The sequence below is a fragment of the Pyrus communis genome, chromosome 14 (genome assembly GCF_963583255.1).
Source record: "Pyrus communis chromosome 14, drPyrComm1.1, whole genome shotgun sequence".
Classification (NCBI taxonomy): domain Eukaryota; kingdom Viridiplantae; phylum Streptophyta; class Magnoliopsida; order Rosales; family Rosaceae; genus Pyrus; species Pyrus communis.
In genome coordinates, this window is record NC_084816.1 from 11,024,523 (window position 1) to 11,044,979 (window position 20,457).

Consider the following 20,457-nt stretch of genomic DNA (forward strand, 5'->3'; position numbering starts at 1 on the left):
AAGCCCAAAACTAGACAGAAACTACAACTTTACATACCTAAGAGGGCTGTCTTTGAGATTTTGGGAGCTCGGTGCGAAATTCTAAAAGGTCCCTCCTTAAGATAGTTTTCTAAAACAAAGTAGAACAATCTATTGATACTAGAAAACAATAACTTAAATGAAAATCAATTTTATGATTCACTAATTGTAATTTTACAAACGTCATTAAATAATAAGTAAAAAGAATTACATAATCTTCATTAAATAATAAAAAACAATTCAATCTTAGACAACCAAACAAAAAAAAAATTAAATCTTAAAAACTCTAATTTTAAAGTGTCACTTGAATATAAAATATTATTATATAATAAAATTGAAGGAAAAAAAAAACAAACGTTTTTGGAATGTTGTTATTGACACTTCAAATATTTTATTTCGCACGGTGTACAATGAGATTTTAAAGTGTTAATAAAAGGAATTTTTTTAATATATAGATTATTACATATAGGTTTAGATGACAAAATTTTTTGGGGACCCTTCAAATTTGGGGAATTGCACAATTGCACTTTCGCTTCCCCCATAACTGCATGTGCTAGAAGGCAACATTTTTCAGTGTAAGTGGAACATAAGACGGTACACTGTTTGCTTTTATAATTTAGATATTAAGAAAGGACTTTGCAAAATTAATGCAAAAGGAACTAGGGTTGAAAATTTATCCAAATAGAACTTTTAGCCCTGTATAAAAAAAACAAACTTTCGTACTTATAACGTGCTGTAAACTACATGAGAGGTGACTCTTAATGGATACTAAGAAATGTGATTAAAAAGCTGTCATTTGATTCAAGCATAATTACACCTTTTTTTTTTTAATTTTAATTTTTTTAAAAAGAGGACAATTGGTGGCAAGCCACTGTTATTCATTCATTCCGGGGGGCCAGGAAGACTCACAGTGGCATTTCAGCCTTCCCGTGGCCACAAGTCTGGCTTCCTCACCAACAGTGGGTTTTAAATCCGAGACCTCTAGTTTTTAGTTTTAAGGAAGCCTCGTAATCCGTCCTTTATTACTGGGCGAGCGGCTTGAAGGCACCCCTTGCTACTTGTAAATTCATGTACTAACTAAAAATACCTGACAAACCTAGTCATCATTTTATGATAGACTACACCACTCAACGCCTTGATTCACTTGGTGAACTCTTCTCCAAACTTGTAAAATCCCTCCACAATGACAAAGATGACATTGTAGATCAATGTTGAACGGAAAGTAACCAAAACTATTAGCTATGAATATGTGTACAATTTGTCTGTCAAACTAAAAAGGAATTCGTAGTGACCAAAATAGTAATTTTATGTCAAACTAAAAAGGAAAATATGCCAAAATAATTACTTTTCATGTCTCAATTATTAAAACAATTAGTTTACTATATCGTCCATGTGTGATGAACATGTCATTAATATTTAATAGAATATCATCGATATTTGATGGATGATGTGTAATCAATATTTAGTTTTGTGGGTTCAACCATTATGATTTGATTTTAAACTGATTTATCAAATTTCTTTTTATAAAAAAATATTTTTCAAAATAACCCTACCTCTCAAGGTCAAGGTGTTGTCGAGCGCCGGTGGTAGAAAAACTGAAAGAGATGGGAAAGCGCGATAAGAAACCGAGACACCGGCAAAGGAGAGCTGCCTTCCACTACACTGAGGAAGACGATGGCGACGGTGATTATGAAGGTCACTCCGCTTCCAAGCTCACTGTTTCCGAAGAAGAAGAGGAGGAGGAGGAGGAGGAGGAGGAGGAGGAGGAGGCGGCGGCGGAGGAGGAGGTTGCTGATGAATACCCATCAACTGATATGCCCTCAAAGTTTCTTCTTTATCAACAATCTGTACAGGTTCGGCCCATTCACAGTCGTTTTACTAACCCCATGTTTGGTAGCTGAGAAAATATGGGAAAATCTTAAAAAAAATGCCATACATTTTGATGGGAAACTGGAAGAAACTTTGAAGTAAACCCTATTCATGTGAACCTGGTATATCTGTTGTATAAAATATTTGTTGTTGTTTTTGTTTCTGATCTTTACTTACAAGTAAACCCAAATGAATGGTTTTATGTGGTTTTTCAAGAGGAGGTTTGATATGTGATTAATTTGAAGTTTATATTATGTGCAGTCGCCGAAAGGAGACATAAGCTATTTGCAGAAGTTCTTTTTGATGTACGTGGGTGGGAGGTTACCTCTCCATCTCCAAGAAGATTTCTGTGGCACTGCGCTGCTTAGGTACATTGCTATCCTTTTTATACATATCTGAACAGAGGTTTGAAACTAGTTTTTGGATATTTATATTCTAACTGGAAGCTTTACTGTTTCTTTTTGATGCCTTTTGTTGAGGACTTGCTGCCATAGGTTTCTCGGAAAGATTGTTTGTTTATTTTTATTAAAACATCAATCGCCAGTTCCAGTATGTGCGGTTAGTTTCCATAACGGAAGCTGTAGCAGTTGAGATTTGATTCACAGCTCCAGTTGTCATATTGAATGAAATACAGAGATTTAGTTAAAAGAAGAGGTCGTGGTTCTACAACCTAATTGGCCTTCGTTATGTTGTCAGGGTTATAAATATGCACAGTTGTACATGTTCGAGCTTCTTCTAGCTATGATAAAATAACTATTTCAGCGGATAGGCTATAGACTTATTTTGTATTATATTTTAGGTATCTGTTGACACTGGAGATGCAAATAGGCGATTACATAAGTAAAAAGCAATTAAGTTCTCAGTCACAGTTTCAAGCACAGTATAAGGACCTAATGCAAACTATGTGGTTGACAGTGCAGAATGGCTCCGAACTGACCCGAGAAGGACTGCTGTAGGGTTGGATTTGGACCCTGAAGCGCTAAACTGGTGCATGGAGAACAACATAAATAAAGTTGGGTCTGATGGATATTCCAGAATATCCCTCTTTCACGGGAATGTCTTACAACCTCTTGAGGCCAAACTAATTAAGCCTGAGGCTGAGGAGCAGATGAGAAACATTTCACTCAGTGAGAACGGAGATGGTTTGGAGAGTGATGGATTGCAATCTACTCTTCAAGAGAGCTCTTCTTCCTCACATGATGAGAAGTACTTGAGCAATCATCCGTTGCCTGCTAGAGACATTGTGTGTGCTTTTAACTACAGCTGTTGTTGTCTCCATCAACGTGCTGAACTGGTTCTGTATCTCAAGCATGCTCTTGCTGTCTTGTCAAAGAAAGGTGGAATATTTGTAATGGATTTGTATGGCGGTACATCCTCAGAGTGCAAGCTAAGGCTTCAAAGGAGATTTGCCAATTTTACGGTACAAAACTTCATTTCAAATACTTCTTGCTTATTGTTGCATTATTTGCACTTTATCAGAATCGCAGTGTTTGTGTGTGGTGTAAGATGAAGGCAAAAGAAAACAATATGAAACAGAGGCCAATAAGCCATATAAATACGACATATATTAGTGGAATCCTCTGTGCTAGACATCCCAACTTTCTTAGCTTCAGATGCACCACTGATTTACCAACCAATAGGTACCAATTGATAGGCAAGGAAGAAAAAGCCAAAAAACCAAAAGTACACAAATTTTGGACAACTCAATCAATTGGTGAAACTGGCTGATTGACTACAGCTGTGTCCTGACGTCCTCAGAGAGATGAACAACGCATGTATATATGTATATGTATATTTTTCGTCTTGAGAAAATTTTACAGTGTTATGTTCATTAAGTGTATTCATGTTCAGCTTCTGAGAGTTGTGCTACTAGTCCTCCTAACCCGACTTGGGATCATTAAATCACTTCTCGTTCTCCAACCCCGTTGTGCTTCACAAGAAACCCATCCCTGGAGCCCAAGGTCGGTCCTCCTTTTTTCGTCCTCCCATTTAATGGAGGGTGGGTCATCTGTAGAAGGCAACAAGCTTTTTTAAAATATTTCATAGGAAGCTGAATATAGGTTTTAGAATATGGCCTTTTATCTGCTGAAGAATATCTAGGGACCTAAGTTTATGTGATGGTCTCACCTCTATGACGCAGAGCAGATCGAATCTTATGAAATAACTTCCAAAGATGTCTCTCGTATTTATTTGAAGTTCTATTGGCTTTTGCAGTATGTTTGGGAGCAAGCTGAATTTGATATCATTGAACGCAAGACGAGAATTAGCCTCCATTTCCATCTCAAAAAACAGCAGAAGAAAATTCGACATGCGTTTTCATACAGCTGGAGGCTGTAAGTCGTTATGTTTTTCCAGTTATAACTTATTGATAATTTTTTGTAATTCTGGTAAATTCTGAATTATTGAGAGACAACTGCTCATTTGCCTCAGGTGGTCGCTGCCGGAGATCAAGGACTGCTTAGAAGAGGCAGGCTTTAAGTCTGTCCATTTTTGGCTGAGGAAGATGCAAGACAGCGGAGAAATCCGAAGAACAGAGGGTTTTGGTGTTGGGCGAGACATAAAATATGAAGAGGTGAAACATTTTCAGCAACATGATTCATGGAATGCATACATCGTAGGTGTTGCATAGCTCCATGCATAAGGTAAGTTTCGCATCAAGCTTGGATTGAATATCTACCCTGACCAAAAGAACCATAGTTTTCGACTAAGTAGGTTTTAAGCTGTTTTTGAAAGTTATGAACCTATTTTCCATTTGTATGCTTCAAATGTTTGCTTGCAGTATTCACTCTGTGCTCTCACCGCTATAGTCGATCATTGCTGACTCAGGGTAGACCAAAAATAGCTTAGGTCTGGCAGTCTTTTACAAGTTAGGGAAGAATACCAGAATTGACATTTTGTTTTCCTCCATGTACGAACATGTCCATTTTGTTACTTGTTACTGTTAACTTAATTTCACAGTTAACGTTGATTACCCAAAAAAGTTCACGGTTAACGTCGTTATGTAATTTATCGTTGTGGACACCTTGCATCAAATTATGAAAACCTGTTGTATATACTTTTCTGTGATTCCTGATCAAAGTCGAAAGAACATGAGAAATATATCTGTGATGGGTTGGAGGTGTATTTTGGATTCCAACCTGTGCCCAAAAACTACAAATCAGAATAAGTTATTACAAATTTACATTTACAATGTTACTACGTTCCGGCATGGCACAAACCGCAGGAGTTTCCGTCACCGGAGAATCTCTGCCGAGCTCCCAAATCGCCCTTCGATTTTGAACGATGTGCATCTCCTGGATTAGGAATTTTGGAAGATGGGGGCGACCGGAGAGAGAGGGGATCCAGGATTATGTATTTGGTTTTTAATTTCTTTATTTGTTTTTATGAATTTTATCAGATAAAAGATATTATTTTTATAAAATTTGTGACAGTACAATAGTACATTATTGGACTTGTGGACTCTATGTATGCCATATCAGCATAATAACAGAGGTATTGATGAAATCTTAACAGATATTGATGTACGACAGTGAAAGTCGAGGACCCTGAAACTCAAGGATCAAAATGAGAAGTTAGATCAAATTTAGAGACTATTTGCAATAAAAATTGAAAATGATTTTCACACTCGTTTTGTCCTCTTGAATACGGGTGTAAATGAGCTGATCTGAGACAAATACCAAGTTGCTTAAGCTTTTGGCTTAGATGATACTATTTGTGTTCAAGCTCAGCACAAGTTCGGAAAAAGCTCGTAATTGCAAACTCGAGCTCAACTAGGATGATTTTTTCAAGCTCGTTTGTAAACAAAACATGAGCTTTTGATTGACGCTCAACTCATTCTTCAAACAAGCTCGAACTTATGTTTATGGGTGGGTTCGGTTTCATTTGGTTCGTTTTTTGCCAAAACTGAAACTGAACCGAAACTTGATTTTCTTTTGGTTCGGTTTGATTTTATTTTGGTTTCCTTTTTTTCAGTTTGGTTTTGTTCGGTTTGGTTTCGGTTTTTTTTTTTAATTTTATTTTATAAAACTTGATATTTTCTTAATATGGAATTTAGAAAAGAAGCTTGTATTGGTAGACTAATAATAAGAAAATGAGGAAAGTGGGAATGTAGTTGTACATATACAAGATCATATAAACCAATCATATTCTATCAACAACCTCAATTGCAGAGAAAGATGATCACCGTATCCATTCCAAAAGAAAATAAATAGAGAAGCTCTTTCAAGTTCCAAAGCTTTCCAATACTTTCTTCTATAAGACTATAACCAATGGAATATCCTCCTTAATTGAATCAAGTATGCTCATTGAAAAAGCGCTAGACTTAGTTTCAAACTTGGCAACAAAGTTTCACAAAAGAAACATAATGGACATACATTCATAAGTGTAAAGGGATTCAGTTTGGGTTTTTGGTGTTTGGTCCGATATTTTTCAATTTTCAGTTTTTTGAACCCACCCCTACTTATTTTTAGTTCGATTTAATTTCATAAAAACCTAACAAAATAAACATAATAACAAGCCATTGATTTGAATTATGCAAAAGTATCTGCCCTAAATAATAAGTTAATGCTTTAAAATAATTGCAATCCAACGTAAAAAGATACCAGCTCCTCACAACAATTATTGACCCAACATATCAAAAGCTCAAGCTCGACTCATTTTTCAAACGAGCCTAATATTTTGTCGAAGCTCAATTAGTTTAATATGCGAACTGAGCTTGAACGAGCCAAACACTAGTAAAACCAGAACCGTTCCTTTCCACCTTGGATTAAATAAAGCAAAAGAAAATGGTAACGGATCCTCCACGGATTCTTTTTCTAGAAATTCAAGAGATCCTGTAATCGTGTTTATTTATCGTATATCGTACGGTAAAAAATTATTTAAAAGTTAAAATTTAAATAGTATTTAATTAAAATTAATTACACGATATACGATGAACAGACACGATTATAAAATCTCTAAGAAAATGATCCTAGATCCTCCTCTCCTCTGGATCCTTTTCAACAGAAAATAAAGTAAACATAAAGTGTGTCGATAAGGTATTGAACCGGGAGAGTAAAGGTTTTCTCCATTACGACCCAAATTGAAGCAGCGAGACCGGATTCCCGTTCGACGACGGCGACGCGTCAACAGCCGTGATCAACCTCCTGAATATTATCCCTTCTCCCCCAGCCTCCACGACTGCAGCCTTAGCACTGCCCCTGTTTTACCACCAGCCACCACGACTGGAGCCTAACCAGTACCAGTAGGTAAATTATTTTTCCCTTTTTGTCCTCTGTAAAGATATGCGCACACACACACACACACACGTATGTTTGTTAGTTTCTGTTTGGCTGGTTGCGTTTTTGCTTTGATTGGTTGCTTAGAAAACGGAACTAATCAGACATTGCTTTCTGATTTCGATTAGGTTCAGTTCTTTAGTAGAGCGATAGCGTAAGTGGGACGATTTGGTTAAGTTAGGACTAAATTATGAGGTTGGCAGCTTTCAATTTAAACTGTATAGGTGAAATGGCGGACAAGAAGTAGTGGAATTATTTGAGGTATTGAGTTGCAAATGGCTACATTGATGAAAGCAGTGATAAAAAAGGTAGAGTTTGGTTTTTGGATCAGTTGCTTGCGTTTCCTGTGCAAAATGGTTATACCGAATTCTCGTTAACTTGCTAGCATGATGTTTGGAAAACCATGTCACAGTGCTTCGTAGAACTTGTAGAATTGATTATTATAAACTATATGATCATGTGAACTAGTTTTGTTCTATTGTTTTGTAGGATCATGTGAAGTCCCAATAAGCTAGAAAAGTTTGGTGTTAGTTCCTTTTTGTTTGGGTGGTGATGTTCTTCAGTAAGTTTGAAACATTGAGCTTCTTGTCATCAGCCAAACTTCGTCGATCAATTCCCATGGCCATTAAAAACCCACCCATCTCTGCTCCTTCCCATGTTCAAAGCTACAGTTCTGCCATCCCGCCATCCAAGACCCACCTCTACGCATCGTTCTTCTGCACCCTCGTACACCTGTACTTGACATGTGGCAGATTTTCCAATGCTTCTGGTGCCCTCTATTCTATGCGAAATCACGGCCTTGTTCCTGATTTGCCGCTCTGGAATCAACTTCTTTACCAATTCAATGCCTCAGGTTTTGTCTCTCATGTATCTTTTCTTTACGCTGAGATGCTCTCTTGTGGGGTTATGCCCAATATTTTCACCCGCAACATATTGATTCATTCTTTTTGCAAAGTGGGAAACTTGAGTCTTGCACTAGATTTCCTGAGAACTGGTGAAATTGATACTGTTTCATATAATACTGTCATATGGGGTTTCTGTAAACAAGGATTGGCTTATCAGGCTTTTGGGTTTTTGTCTCAAATGGTGAAGAGGGATATATCAATCGATTCGTATACTTGTAATACACTAGTGAACGGGTTTTGTCAAATTGGTTTGGTAGAGTATGCAGAATGGGTTATGGATAATTTGGTGGATGGTGGAATTCCACAGGATGTTGTAGGTTTTAACACCTTGATTGCTGGACATTGCAAAGCTGGTCAAGTTAGTCAGGCACTTGAATTGATGGAGAGAATGGGTAGGGACAGTCTGTCGCCTGATATTGTTACTTATAATACTCTCATACATGGGTTTTGCAACATGGGTGATTTTGTAAGGGCCAAGAGTCTTATAGATACAATGTTGAGATCACGGAGAAACAAAGAAGGCCCTCAAGATGAAAGAGATGATGGCCAGAATCAGACTAAAGGTGAGAACTTGAAACCAAACCTTATAACACACACCACACTCATTAGTTCTTACAGTAAGCAGCAAGGACTTGAAGAAGCTCTGTCTTTGTGTGAAGAAATGGTTATGAATGGCATTTATCCCGATGTAGTTACTTATAGCTCCATTATAAATGGCCTTTGCAAGTATGGGAGGTTATCAGAAGCCAAAGTGCTTCTAAGGGAGATGGAGGAAATGGATGTGGATCCTAATCATGTCTCCTACACTACCCTTGTGGATTCCTTGTTTAAAGCAGGCTCTTCCATGGAAGCTCTTGCCCTTCAAAGCCAAATGGTTGTTCGTGGCCTGGTTTTTGATTTGGTAATCTGTACTGCTTTAATTGTTGGACTCTTTAAGGTTGGGAAAGCTGATGAGGCTAAAGACCTGTTTCAAACAATTTCAAAGCTTGGCCTAGATCCAAACTCTATCGCCTACTCTGCATTGATACACGGGCTTTGCAATTTAGGAGACATGAATGATGCAGAATCTATACTTAAACAAATGGAGAAGCGCCACGTTCTACCAAATATTTTTACTTATTCTTCAATGATAAATGGCTTCATGAAGGAAGGAAAGCTTGATGAGGCCATGAATTTATTAAGGGAGATGGTGCAAAAGAATATCCTGCCAAATGCTTTTGTGTATGCAACACTAATTGATGGGTGTTTTAAGGCAGGCAAACAAGAGTTTGCTCTTGATCTTTACAATGAAATGAAAATCAGAGGATTGGAGGAAAATAGTTTCATACTTGATGCTTTTGTGAACAACATGAAAAGGTGCAGAAGGATGGAGGGAGCTGAAGGATTAGTTATGGATATGACTTCTGGGGGTTTGTTTCTTGACCGTGTTAACTACACATCTCTAATGGATGGTTACTTTAAAGCGCGAAAGGAGTCAATTGCTCTTAACTTGGCCCAAGAGATGATGGAGAAAAATATAGGGTTTGATGTTGTTGCATACAATGTCTTGATGAATGGTTTACTGAGGCTTGGGAAGTACGAAGCAAAATCTGTTTGTACTGGAATGAAAGAGTTGGGTTTGGCTCCTGACTGTGCCACATACAATACCATGATTAATGGATTCTGCAGAGAGGGTGACACTGAAAATGCTTTTAAACTCTGGCATGAGATGAAGTGTCAAGAGTTAATTCCAAACTCAAACACTTGCAACATTCTGATACGAAGACTTTGTGATACTGATGAGATAGGAAAAGCAATAGATGTCTTAAATGGAATGGTGGCTGATGGTTCTCTTCCTACATCATTTATTCACAGAATTCTGCTTGATGCTTCTTCAAAGAGTAGAAGAGCTGATTCAATTTTGCAGATGCATCATAAGCTTGTATGTATGGGGCTTAACCTCAATCGGGATGTTTATAATAATCTCATTACTGTCTTGTGTAGGCTAGGTATGACCATGAAAGCTACTTCAGTATTGAAAGAGATGACTGGAGGAGGATTTTTAGCTGATATTGATACCTACAATGCCTTTATATGTGGATATTGCAGAAGCAGCCATATGAAAAGGGCTTTTGCTACTTACTCGCAAATGTTGGCTGAGGGAGTTTCTCCAAATATTGAAACGTACAATCTTCTTTTAGGGGGACTTTCAGGTGCTGGTCTGATGACAAATGCAGAGGAGTTCTTTGGTCAAATGAAGAACAAAGGCTTTGTTCCTAATGCTTCTACATATGACACTTTGGTTTCTGGTCATGGTAAGAAGGGAAATAAAAAGGAAGCTATAAGACTTTATTGTGAAATGGTAAGCAAGGGTTTTGTTCCCAAAACTAGCACCTATAATATCCTTATTAGTGATTTTGCTAAGGCGGGAAAGATGAGCCAAGCTAGGGAGCTTATGAATGAGATGCAGACAAGAGGGACCTCTCCTAACTCTTCAACTTACAACATACTAATCTGTGGCTGGTGTAGGCTATCAAGGCAGCCAGAGCTGGAGAGAAATTTGAAAAAGTCATATCGGGCTGAGGCAAAAAGATTATTAACTGATATGAAAGAAAAAGGGTATGTTCCATGTGAAAGTACCGTTCTATGCATCAGTTCTACCTTTGCTCGACCAGGAAAGAAGGCCGATGCTCAGAGGCTATTGAAGGAACTCTATAACAAAAAGAACACATGATAGATGGGAATGAAGAATATAGGAAATACCCATTATGGCACATAGATTGCCTTTCATTCCATACTGAGGCTGGATTAATTCTTAAATTGGAAACCAAGTCCTGAAAGGCTTGATATATGGTATGCATTCCTCATTCCATACTTAGTATAGCTATTTGTTTTCGTTGAAAATTTGTAGAAGTTAAATTAAGTACTGAAGTTGTGGTATTCTGTTTTTGTTTCTGATCTTATTTTAGAAGTAAATCCAAATGAATGATTTAATGTGGTTCTTCAAGAGGAGTTTTGAAGTTTATATTATATGCAGTTGCCGAAAGGAGACATAAACTATTTGCGGAAGTTCTTTTCAATGTATGTGGGTGCGAGGTTATATATACATCCCCAAGAATATTTCTGCGGCACTGCCCTTCTTAGGTATATTACTATCCTTTTTTTGACATATCTGAACAGAGGTTTAAAACTAGTTATCCGATATTTGGATTCTAACTGCAAGCAATATTGTTGCCATTTTGGTGCCTTTTGTTGACGACTTGCTGCCACTAAATTTTCATTAAAACTGTTTGTTTACTAAAACATTAGTTGCCATATCGGAAGCTGTAGGTGTTGGTGATTCAATTCACAGCTCCCCAGTTGCCATATGTGGAGATTTAGTGCTAATGAGTTATTGCAGATTAGTTGAAAGAAGAGATGGTGATTCTACAACCTTGTTGGCCTTCTTTATGTTTTCAGGGGTCATATATATGTACATGTTCATTCTTCTAACTATGATAAATAACTAAGAGGGGTGTCTTGTGGCTAGATTTATTTTCTGTTATGATAAAGTTATCTATCAGCACTATGTGGAGATGCAAACTGGCCAGTTTCATATGTACAAAATCAAGTTCTCTGTCACTGTTCCCAGCACTGTGTCTAAAGACCTAACACTAGCTCTGTGTATGACAGTACAGGATGGCTCTTGAATGACCGAAGCTGTAAGGTTGGATTTGGACCCTGAACTGCTAAATTGGTGCATGGAGAACAACATAAATAAAGTTGGGGCTGGTGGATACTGCAGAATGTCCCTTTTTCATGGGAATGTCTTGCAACCTAACGACGCCAAAATAATAAAGTTTTATCCGAGAAGTTGAGGAGAAACATTTCACTCAGAGAGAACGGAGATGGTTTGGAGAGTGGTGGATAAGAATCTACTCTTCAAGTGGACTCTTCTTCCTCACAAGATGAGAAGTGCTTGAGGAACCATCTGTTACCTGCTAGAGCATTGTGTGTGCTTTTAACTAGAGGAGTTGTCTCCATCAATGTGCTGAACTGGTTCTGTATTTCAAGCATGCTCTTGATGCCTTGTCAAAGAAAGGTGGGTTATTTTTTATGGATTTGTATGGCGGTACATCCTCGGATTGCAAGCTAAGGCTTCAAAGGAGATTTGCCAATTTTCCGGTGAAAAACTTCATCGGAATCCCAATGTTGGTGTCTAAAAAGCAGAATAGTTTTGGTTTATTGCCTTTTAGTTTGTGAAGATTATTTAGGGACCTAAGTTTATGTGGTCGCGCCTCTGTGATGCAGAGAAGATCATCTTGTAACTGATTAAAGTATGTCTACTTGCAAAAATGGGGTTTTTTCTTATTTTTTTTATTTTTTTATTACAGTTTTAATGTCTTCTATATCGTGAAAGAATATTGAGTGTAGGATTCGTTATGAAGTGTTGATATATATATATATATATATATATATATATATATATATATTTTTTTTTTTGTTCCCGGTAACTTCTGAATCATTTGGAGAAGTTTTTAGTAGGACTTAGTCTAGGTGAGTCTCATTAAATGTAGTCTCTGCGTGAAACAAACACGAAATTACATTAAGAATTAGTCCAGTCTAGCCCAAGGAAGATAAAGGGACTAGTATCTAACAAATGACAACTAATGATTTTGTGCGCAAGAAAAAGCTAGTATGTAATAAATAACAATTAATGATTAAATAACAGAAAATGCTATTAATCTTTGATCTTATTTAATTTATTTAATCTAACGATTAAAAATTAAAAAAAAAACTTGTGAGAGGTAAGAAAAGATGGGCTGATAGCAACTACTCCAATAATAATCAATAACAACACGTGTTGGCGTTTGCAACCAGTTGTAGGCATGTACCTTTCAATGGCCAGCAGCAGCCGGATTTATAAAAATTAAAACCGGGGACCCACTCCAACACCCGCACGAAGGGAAGGCCCACATGAAAACGATACGAGCGGCCCCGGATCGGCAAACCGAGCCGGTCCAAATTGGCGTGGCGAATTAAATGACCAAAATCCCTGCCGTGGCCGAAACGACTTCGAGAAGATGACCAATTTAATTATTTCAAAATTTGAACGGCCTCAATAAAATCCTCTTCTGTCTAAGTTACGCGCATTTTAATAAGAGGAAAAAAAAAAAAAAAAAAAAAAAAGAGAGAGAGAAAGGAGGGAATTTTGTTTCCTCTGAGGACCAGGAATCCCAATCGCCAAGGGACCGCCTGGTTTTTCTTTTTTCCTTCCTTTCGGTTTGTTCTTCCCAGAAATTGTGATTCTGCGATCACCTTCTTAATTCGATTTCCAAACAGGTATTTTGGTTGTGTTGTCATTTGAATCTGTTTGGTTTGGGGGGAAATTTTTTCTGATTTGTCGAGATTTTGATCGGATTCGGATATTTGGTTGCGGAAATTTTCGAATAATTTGTTTTGGAATTGCAGAAAATTGAGATCGTAATGGCGGAAGAGCATCGTTGCCAGGCACAGCAGCTATGCGTCAACAACTGCGGTTTCTTCGGAAGCCCGACGACGCAGAACTTGTGTTCCAAATGCTACCGTGACTTGCAGCTCAAGGAACAACAGGCGATCGCTCTCAACCAAACTCTCATCTCCTCTTCCTCTTTCGCTTCTCCTTCCTCGTCCTTCTCTCCCTCTCGTCCGTTTTCGTCCCCGCTGAACTCCGTCTCACCCGCGCACAAGGCACGGGTGGAGCGTGTGGTCGAAGCGAAGGAGGAAGAGGCGAAGGAGGCCGCGCCGTCGGCGGGGGCGCAGGCGAACAGGTGCACGACGTGCCGACGGCGCGTGGGGTTGACGGGGTATAAGTGCAGGTGCGGGATGACGTTCTGTGGGACCCACAGGTACCCGGAGCAGCACGCGTGCGGGTTCGATTTCAGAGGGATGGGGAAGGAGCGGATCGCCAAGGCCAACCCGGTTGTGAAGGCGGAGAAGCTGCATAAGATTTGAGAGGAGGCGGCCGTTAATATCATTATTTCCAGGGTTGCCGTGGTCATTTTACTTTTCGTGGTGTGGGAAATTTGGGTAGGGGATGGTTGGCTGATGGTGTGGGTGGGATAATGCTATTGCTTGGTCTTTGTAAAAATTTAATCATAATTTAATGGTTTCCGCTTTCTTTCTTTCCCCTTTTTTCAAAAGAAAAAGAAAACAATTTGTCCATAATTCAATCAACAATTGTACGTGTGAATCATGTGATATGAAGGTTTCCTACTAACGAAATGTCTGTACCTAAATATATTATAGTACTTAAATACATTGTAGTGAATTAGTGGCACATAAGAAAATATGCAAAAAAATAAGTGTAACAAAAATTCCATACCTAAATATATGATACTAAACTAGTGTACCGAAATGTTCGTACCTAAACATATTATACTAAACTAGTGTACCGAAATGTTCGTACCTAAATTACAATGAATTAGTGGCACATAAGACAATATGTAAAAATATATGTGTACCAAAAAATCTCTACGAAAATATCTTCTTATATAAGATACTTACTATAATGAGAATTAAAATTTACAATATAATTTTAAAAATTTATTTATGAACACCATAAAATTATAAATAAAAAATAAAGACATTAAATACATAAACTGGCATTAGATAGAGTTTAGGGACTAAAATCAAATTTTAATCTTGTATAAGACATTTTTCTAAACTTCATCTTATTTAAGGATTAAAATTTAATTTTCTAAGGAAAAATAACGAAAAATCCAAAAAAGCTTTAGTTTTAATGAAAAATGACAAATAAAAGTGTAGTAAATAGTACCAGAAAAAGGTAAAAATGTGGTTTTTTGTTAAAAATGAACAGTACTGGAAGTGTTTCGTTAAAACTTCCAATTTTTTATTATTCTAATTGCCATGCCGTCAGCTCCCTAATTGCTATATGAAAAAGATTTTTTTTTTTTTTTTTTTTTTTTTTTTTTTTTGTGGGGCAAACAACATATATCTATTTCACAAAAGAGGTTGGACCTAATGTCAGCTACGGTGGCTGTTAGTGTTGGAGAATTCGGTTATAATTTTATTAGGCTAATTGAAGATTAACTCAATCAAGTAAGGAATCAGAATCAAATTCAATTATGGTTTCACAAAATAATTCTAAGATATTATTTATTCAATGATCTCCGGTATAATTCTTTCATACTTCATCTTACGGGTTACACACCTTAGCCAACCGGATGGCGACACATGGTGTGAGATCCCTCTTCTCCATGGTTGGCCCTATGCTCTATAAATGCCTCATGTTTTCACAAATTTTGGTAAGCTTTTGCCACACAATTAATCCCTAAAACTCTCTCTCTTCAGAAAGCTGACTTAGGCATGTCCATTGGCCAAACCCACCCCCCACTCCTCGGGCCCATGGCTTTGGTTTTTGGTCAAATGTGCTTATTTATTTTATATGTACAAATTCGCTAAGATCGAAGATAACATATTTTTACTAACACAGTTAATCTATTAAATTTTTCGTTAGATAAACAAAACAAAACCCTAAATCAACAACTCTCACCTCCCCTCTCAAACTTTTTCTTGGGCATGCAGTCGATCTCTTTCTTGTTATTCATATAATTGTACCGCACTAGGGATTTGAAATAGGGTCAGGAAGAAGTTTTTTTTACCCGAAGATGAGGAGAACGAATACTCAACACGTGAAGGTACTTTGCGCAAAAACAACGGAGGCCATTGCTTACACGGTTTCCTCCCCTTTTAGTTTTTATATTTTTATTCTTTGTCTAATTTTGTAATCTTCTTCCGTTTTATGTTTTTATTTTTAATATTAGTTTTAATTCACTTAAACATCCATGTCATTAAATGAATCAATAAGAACCTTCGGATGTTATGTAACTTAAAAGCTTAAAAAGACTGTAAAAATATTTTTCTTATGCATTAAAGATCTTCACTGCAAACACCTACAAATTTAATTGTTTATCAACAAAACCCATGAATTTATTTTATACATGAACGAAAAGTGAGTTGCTTACATTGTGAGAGTCTTTCTTTCTTGTAGAGAGTTTTTCTCACCTTTTTGTGTGAGGTTTTCAAAGTTGAGCAAATCCAGTAGCACCTAGCTTTGGCCGGGGTTGGTTGCCGTTTCCCCTTTTCTTTCCTTCTCTTCTCTTGTCTTTGCTTCTACTACTTTTTCCTCATGTTTTATTTCCCGATTTGTTTTGTGTCTCTTACCCTGCTAGTACGCCTCGTTCTAGTTCATCCTTGGTTCGATTTTCAGCCATGCATCCTGTTGAGATTGTGTGTAGAGCTCTGGTGTTTCCACCGGCTCCGGTGTTTCCAACACCACCACTTTCTTGTTGCTATTTGCCTTTTCCAGCAGTGTTGCTCGTGGGTTTTCACTGATTTCATCTTGATAGTTGGCTTCTATTAGTTGTTGGCTATCCTTACTACGTGGATGTGCTCGAGGAGCAGATCAGAATTGGATGATGTGTTTGATGAGGTGCTGCTTGGTTGTGGGTGAGGATTGGAGCACATCAGAAATCTCTATGGCGGCGGAAGTAGTGGAACTTTCTAGTTGCTATTGTTGTGCTTTGCCTTTTGGGGCAAATTTGTTGTTTGGCCCTTTTGTAATCTGTTTGTTTTGGCCCTTTATGTTTGCTTATAAGTTAGTTTTGGGCCCGTGGGTTGTTATTGTATGTATTGCTTTTCGGTGTTTAATAAAAAGCTTCCTTACCAAAAAAAACACTATTGAGTACAATCTCTTCAATGTCTATTATAATCAATTTTTGTCAAAAGAATTAGACTTTATTATACTCTAATGTAATGTTTACATTCTTCGTCAAAATATTGAAAAAAAAATATCTGTTAAGGGACCTTTTCTTTAGCATAAATCTTAGGAAACTATTATTGGCGTTCCAAAAATTTAATTATGCACTCTTCATAAGTGTATTTTTCTTTCTAAATATAAAAAATTTGGAGTGCACAATTAAATTGTTTGAGTACTAATAACAACTTTCAACCTTAAACCTAACAAATTATCACAGTTCACTAGGCACTTTTAAGAGTCGCTTTTTCTCAGGAAAATAAATAATTAAATTTATTTCTCTATTTTGGTATGTTTTTCTTATTGAGTTGCATTTGACAATATTGAAGGAATTTACAAGATTTTTTTTTTGTCAAATGATTGATTTTGTTAGATTAGCCACCCACGGAATTTGAATCTACGCTGTCATGTAAGGGCTCAATACCTTTCCAAGATGCTTTTTCCATTATATAGTAATACTTCTCTAAAATCATACAGTTGGGACCAAACTAATTTTGTAACTTTAGGAAGGTTATTATTTATGACTTATTTATTCTTAGTGAATGTTGTATTTCCTAAATAGTATTCCTTGGGTGCCAAATATTGTATTTCTTGCATATTTGTGTCCTCATTGATAATTATAACTATGTCGAGGAAAAAAAAAAAGTCTTCGTGAGAAGGAGCGCAAGTTAGGGTTTGGGTGTGCTTTGATGGCTACTGGGTCTACTCTTCCACATCATGGAGAATTTCCTATGGTTGTTTCAGTCAAAGTTCCATCTAAATGATCAAGAGGGGGTGGAAGTAGAGATTAGCGATACGGTGACGAAGCGTTAACATTGCTCCAAGTTCTTTTTGGTTGGCAAAGTATTGTCAAGGAAAACACCTTGGGCCAATGTGGTGATGGGGATGTTCAAGGATCTATGGCAACTCAAGGCTAATGTGGCGGCTATGACAATTGGGGATAATCGAATTTTGTTCTGTTTTAATACGGAAATTGAAGTGCAATGTGTTCTGCGTGGTAGTCTGAGGGTTTTTGGTAAGGCTTTGCTCCTTTTAGTGGAGGTGAAAGGTCTGGAGATGCCGATGAGGGTTCCCTTATGGGAGCAAGTGTTTTGGGTGCGAGTACATGGGTTGCCTTCGACCATTATGTCTAAGCGTATGGGGGAAGAATTGGTGGCTGCCTTGGAGAGGTTAGTGGCGGTGGATTGAGATAAAGATGGTACATGCCTTGGTGAGTTTATGCAGATTAAGGTGGCCATTAATGTGTTTCAGCTGTTGCGGAGGAGATACAAGTTCGATTACCAGAGTCTGAAGGGAGTGGGTTGATTGGGGTTCTTCTCCAGTACGAGCGTTTTCTAGCGTATTGTTACTTGTGTGGTAGATTAGATCACAGAGGAGTGCACTGCTCACACTACTCGGGTGGTCACATTGATGAAGTTCTGTCACTGTATGGGGGGTGGTTGAAGGCAGGGCAATATGTGTTAGGGGTGGGTGGTAGAGGGCAAGGTAGGAGGAAGAGAAGAGGGTGGTGAATGATGGGTACATGTGCTGGAATTCAAGTTGATGGAGGAGGAAGAACCAGTGGGGGGCCATAGGTTGTGGGTGGGGGGACGGTTAGCGGGCTGGATTTGGGAGTTGACTTTTCTGCACCAATTTTGATAAGGGAGGATATTGGGGAGGATTCCTTGGTATTTCTTGGGGAAGGCAATTAGAAGACAAGGACAACTTCGGCGTGAGTGACTCTATTATGTGCAAATTCAATTGGTAATTTTGGTGAGGAGTCGCATGATGTGGTGATGGGGGCGTGTGGGGTAACTGGTAGGGGACTTTGTGTGGGGATGAGGCGTTAGGCTTGGGTGATGGGCCACAGTTATTATTGGGTGGTTTGTTTCCTATTAGGGATGAGACACCTGATTTGGTTTGCAGGCCAGTGTCTCCATTGGGGTTTGATCTTTTTGGCCTAAACCCATTTATCTGTGGTGTACTCCATGAACAGGTTTCGAGATCAGGTGAAGAAAGAAAAAGATGTCAGGGAGATGTGAGGAAAAGCTTTCGGTGTACACATAATAGAAAAAGATTGTGTTCTTTGATCTCTCATGTTGATGGGGTTGCAATCTCCTTGGGGACTGGGCGATCGTCTCCTAACCTAAGTTTGCCTGCCAACTTAGAGTTAAGTTGCAACGGGCAGGTAGGGGAGAAAATAGTACAATCAGAGAAGCACCAAGCTAGAGATGGGGCTTCATCTGAGTACGCGAAGCTATGCTCAGTCCATTGGTGAGGAGTGCGGGCGACCACCTTCGCAGTTCATAATGAATGGGTTAAGTTGGAATTGCCAAGGAGTTGGGGACTTTCGTGCAGTTCAAGCTTTGTTGGAAATTATCCAATGTCAACGTACCCCCTTGGTTTTTTTGTGTGAAACCAAGTGTAGTGCGAAGGTTATGGAGGCAAAAATTAGGATATTAGGTTTTACTAATAGTTTTGTTGTCCCGAGCAATGGAAGGTCTGGTGGTTTATGTTTGTTATGGGCTGATGATGTGGAGTTGGAGGTTCAGTCGTCGTCGCTGAATCACATAGACACAGTGTGCAGGGAGGTCAGGATTGAGCATTGGTGGCGGTTGATTAGGTTCTATGGTCATCATGCGACGGTGATTCGACATTTATCATAGTCTTTGTTGTCTTCTCTTGGGCAGTAGTGGTCTTTACCTTGGCTTTGTCTCGGGGATTTTAATGAAATTATTAGCATGGAGGAGCAACTTGGTGGCAATGTGAGAAGAGAGAGTCAGATAGATGGGTTTCGCGTTACTATCCAAAACAGTCAGTTGGTTGACATAGGTTATGTTGGATGTGATTTTACTTGGACAAATAGTAGGGAGGATGAGGTGAGGTGCAGATTGGACCGTGCGTTGGCCACTAATTCATGGTTGGCTCGGTTCCATTTGTCTAGGGTATGTCACTTGAACCCGTCCAAGTCTGATCATTTACCCGTGTTGGTGGAGATTCAGATTTCTTTGGTGGTGCAGGCTAGGAAGGGAAGAAGGTTTCGGTTTGAGGAAATATGGTTACAAGAGGAAGGTTGTGAGAATGTCATTTAGAGTGGTTGGGCCTTTCCGAGTGTGAGAGTGCCATTATTCTAGGTTTGTGAGAAGATTCGTGCCACGTGGGTGGCGTTGTTGGAGTGGTAGCGCAATGTGTTTGGTTTGACGAGATTGGAAATTGCGAAGGTCTGAGAGAAGTTGGGTGCTCAAACATGATGGAGTTGAAGGCGTGTATGGAGGGAATTAATAGGTACTTTGGATTCACTACTGAGTAGAGAAGAGACGTTTTGGTGGCAACGATCTCGAACACAATGATTGAATAAGGGGGATCGGAATACAAAATTCTTTCACCAACGTGCTTCGAATCGGAGAAGGAGTGGGATGAGGCTTAGATTTGGCAAGAGTCTCCTGATGGTATTGAGCATGTAGTGGTGGATTATTTTAGGAAGATTTTTCAGTCCCAAGGGGTTTTGCCTAATGCCATGAGTGAAGTGATAGATGCGGTGGTTCCAAAAGTCACTCCGGTGAGGAATGTGGAGTTATTGAAACCTTATATGAAAGAGGAGATTAAGTTGGCTCTGTTTCAAATGCATCATTCC

The 20,457-nt window shown here is 38.4% G+C and overlaps 3 protein-coding genes across 6 annotated transcripts; all 3 read left to right on the plus strand.

Moving 5' to 3' along the window:
• The first annotated feature begins 1,560 nt into the window (after positions 1–1,560).
• On the plus strand, positions 1,561–5,399 carry LOC137715020 (uncharacterized). Of its 2 annotated transcripts, XM_068454224.1 has the most exons (6): positions 1,561–1,871; positions 2,149–2,255; positions 2,803–3,307; positions 4,102–4,220; positions 4,318–4,529; positions 4,667–5,399. In XM_068454224.1, the coding sequence occupies exons 1-5, from the start codon at positions 1,623–1,625 to the stop codon at positions 4,514–4,516; spliced, it is 1,179 nt and encodes a 392-aa protein (XP_068310325.1). In that variant the 5' UTR covers positions 1,561–1,622; the 3' UTR covers positions 4,517–4,529; positions 4,667–5,399. The 2 variants fall into 2 exon arrangements, with proteins under 2 accessions (XP_068310325.1, XP_068310324.1); XM_068454223.1 differs by having other exon boundaries at positions 4,318–5,399.
• A 1,511-nt stretch (positions 5,400–6,910) lies between these two features.
• LOC137715019 (pentatricopeptide repeat-containing protein At5g14770, mitochondrial) lies at positions 6,911–12,390 on the plus strand. 3 transcript variants are annotated; one of them, XM_068454221.1, is made up of 5 exons: positions 6,911–7,133; positions 7,292–7,471; positions 7,653–10,900; positions 11,085–11,191; positions 11,720–12,390. In XM_068454221.1, exon 3 carries the CDS (start codon positions 7,716–7,718, stop codon positions 10,779–10,781), a length of 3,066 nt encoding a protein of 1,021 aa, XP_068310322.1. In that variant the 5' UTR covers positions 6,911–7,133; positions 7,292–7,471; positions 7,653–7,715; the 3' UTR covers positions 10,782–10,900; positions 11,085–11,191; positions 11,720–12,390. The 3 variants fall into 3 exon arrangements, with proteins under 3 accessions (XP_068310322.1, XP_068310321.1, XP_068310323.1); XM_068454220.1 differs by lacking the exon at positions 7,292–7,471; XM_068454222.1 differs by lacking the exon at positions 7,292–7,471 and having other exon boundaries at positions 11,725–12,390.
• Positions 12,391–13,204: 814 nt separating this feature from the next.
• LOC137715021 (zinc finger A20 and AN1 domain-containing stress-associated protein 3-like) lies at positions 13,205–14,189 on the plus strand. The gene is made up of 2 exons (XM_068454225.1): positions 13,205–13,369; positions 13,499–14,189. Exon 2 carries the CDS (start codon positions 13,514–13,516, stop codon positions 14,018–14,020), a length of 507 nt encoding a protein of 168 aa, XP_068310326.1. The 5' UTR covers positions 13,205–13,369; positions 13,499–13,513; the 3' UTR covers positions 14,021–14,189.
• Positions 14,190–20,457: the final 6,268 nt, after the last annotated feature.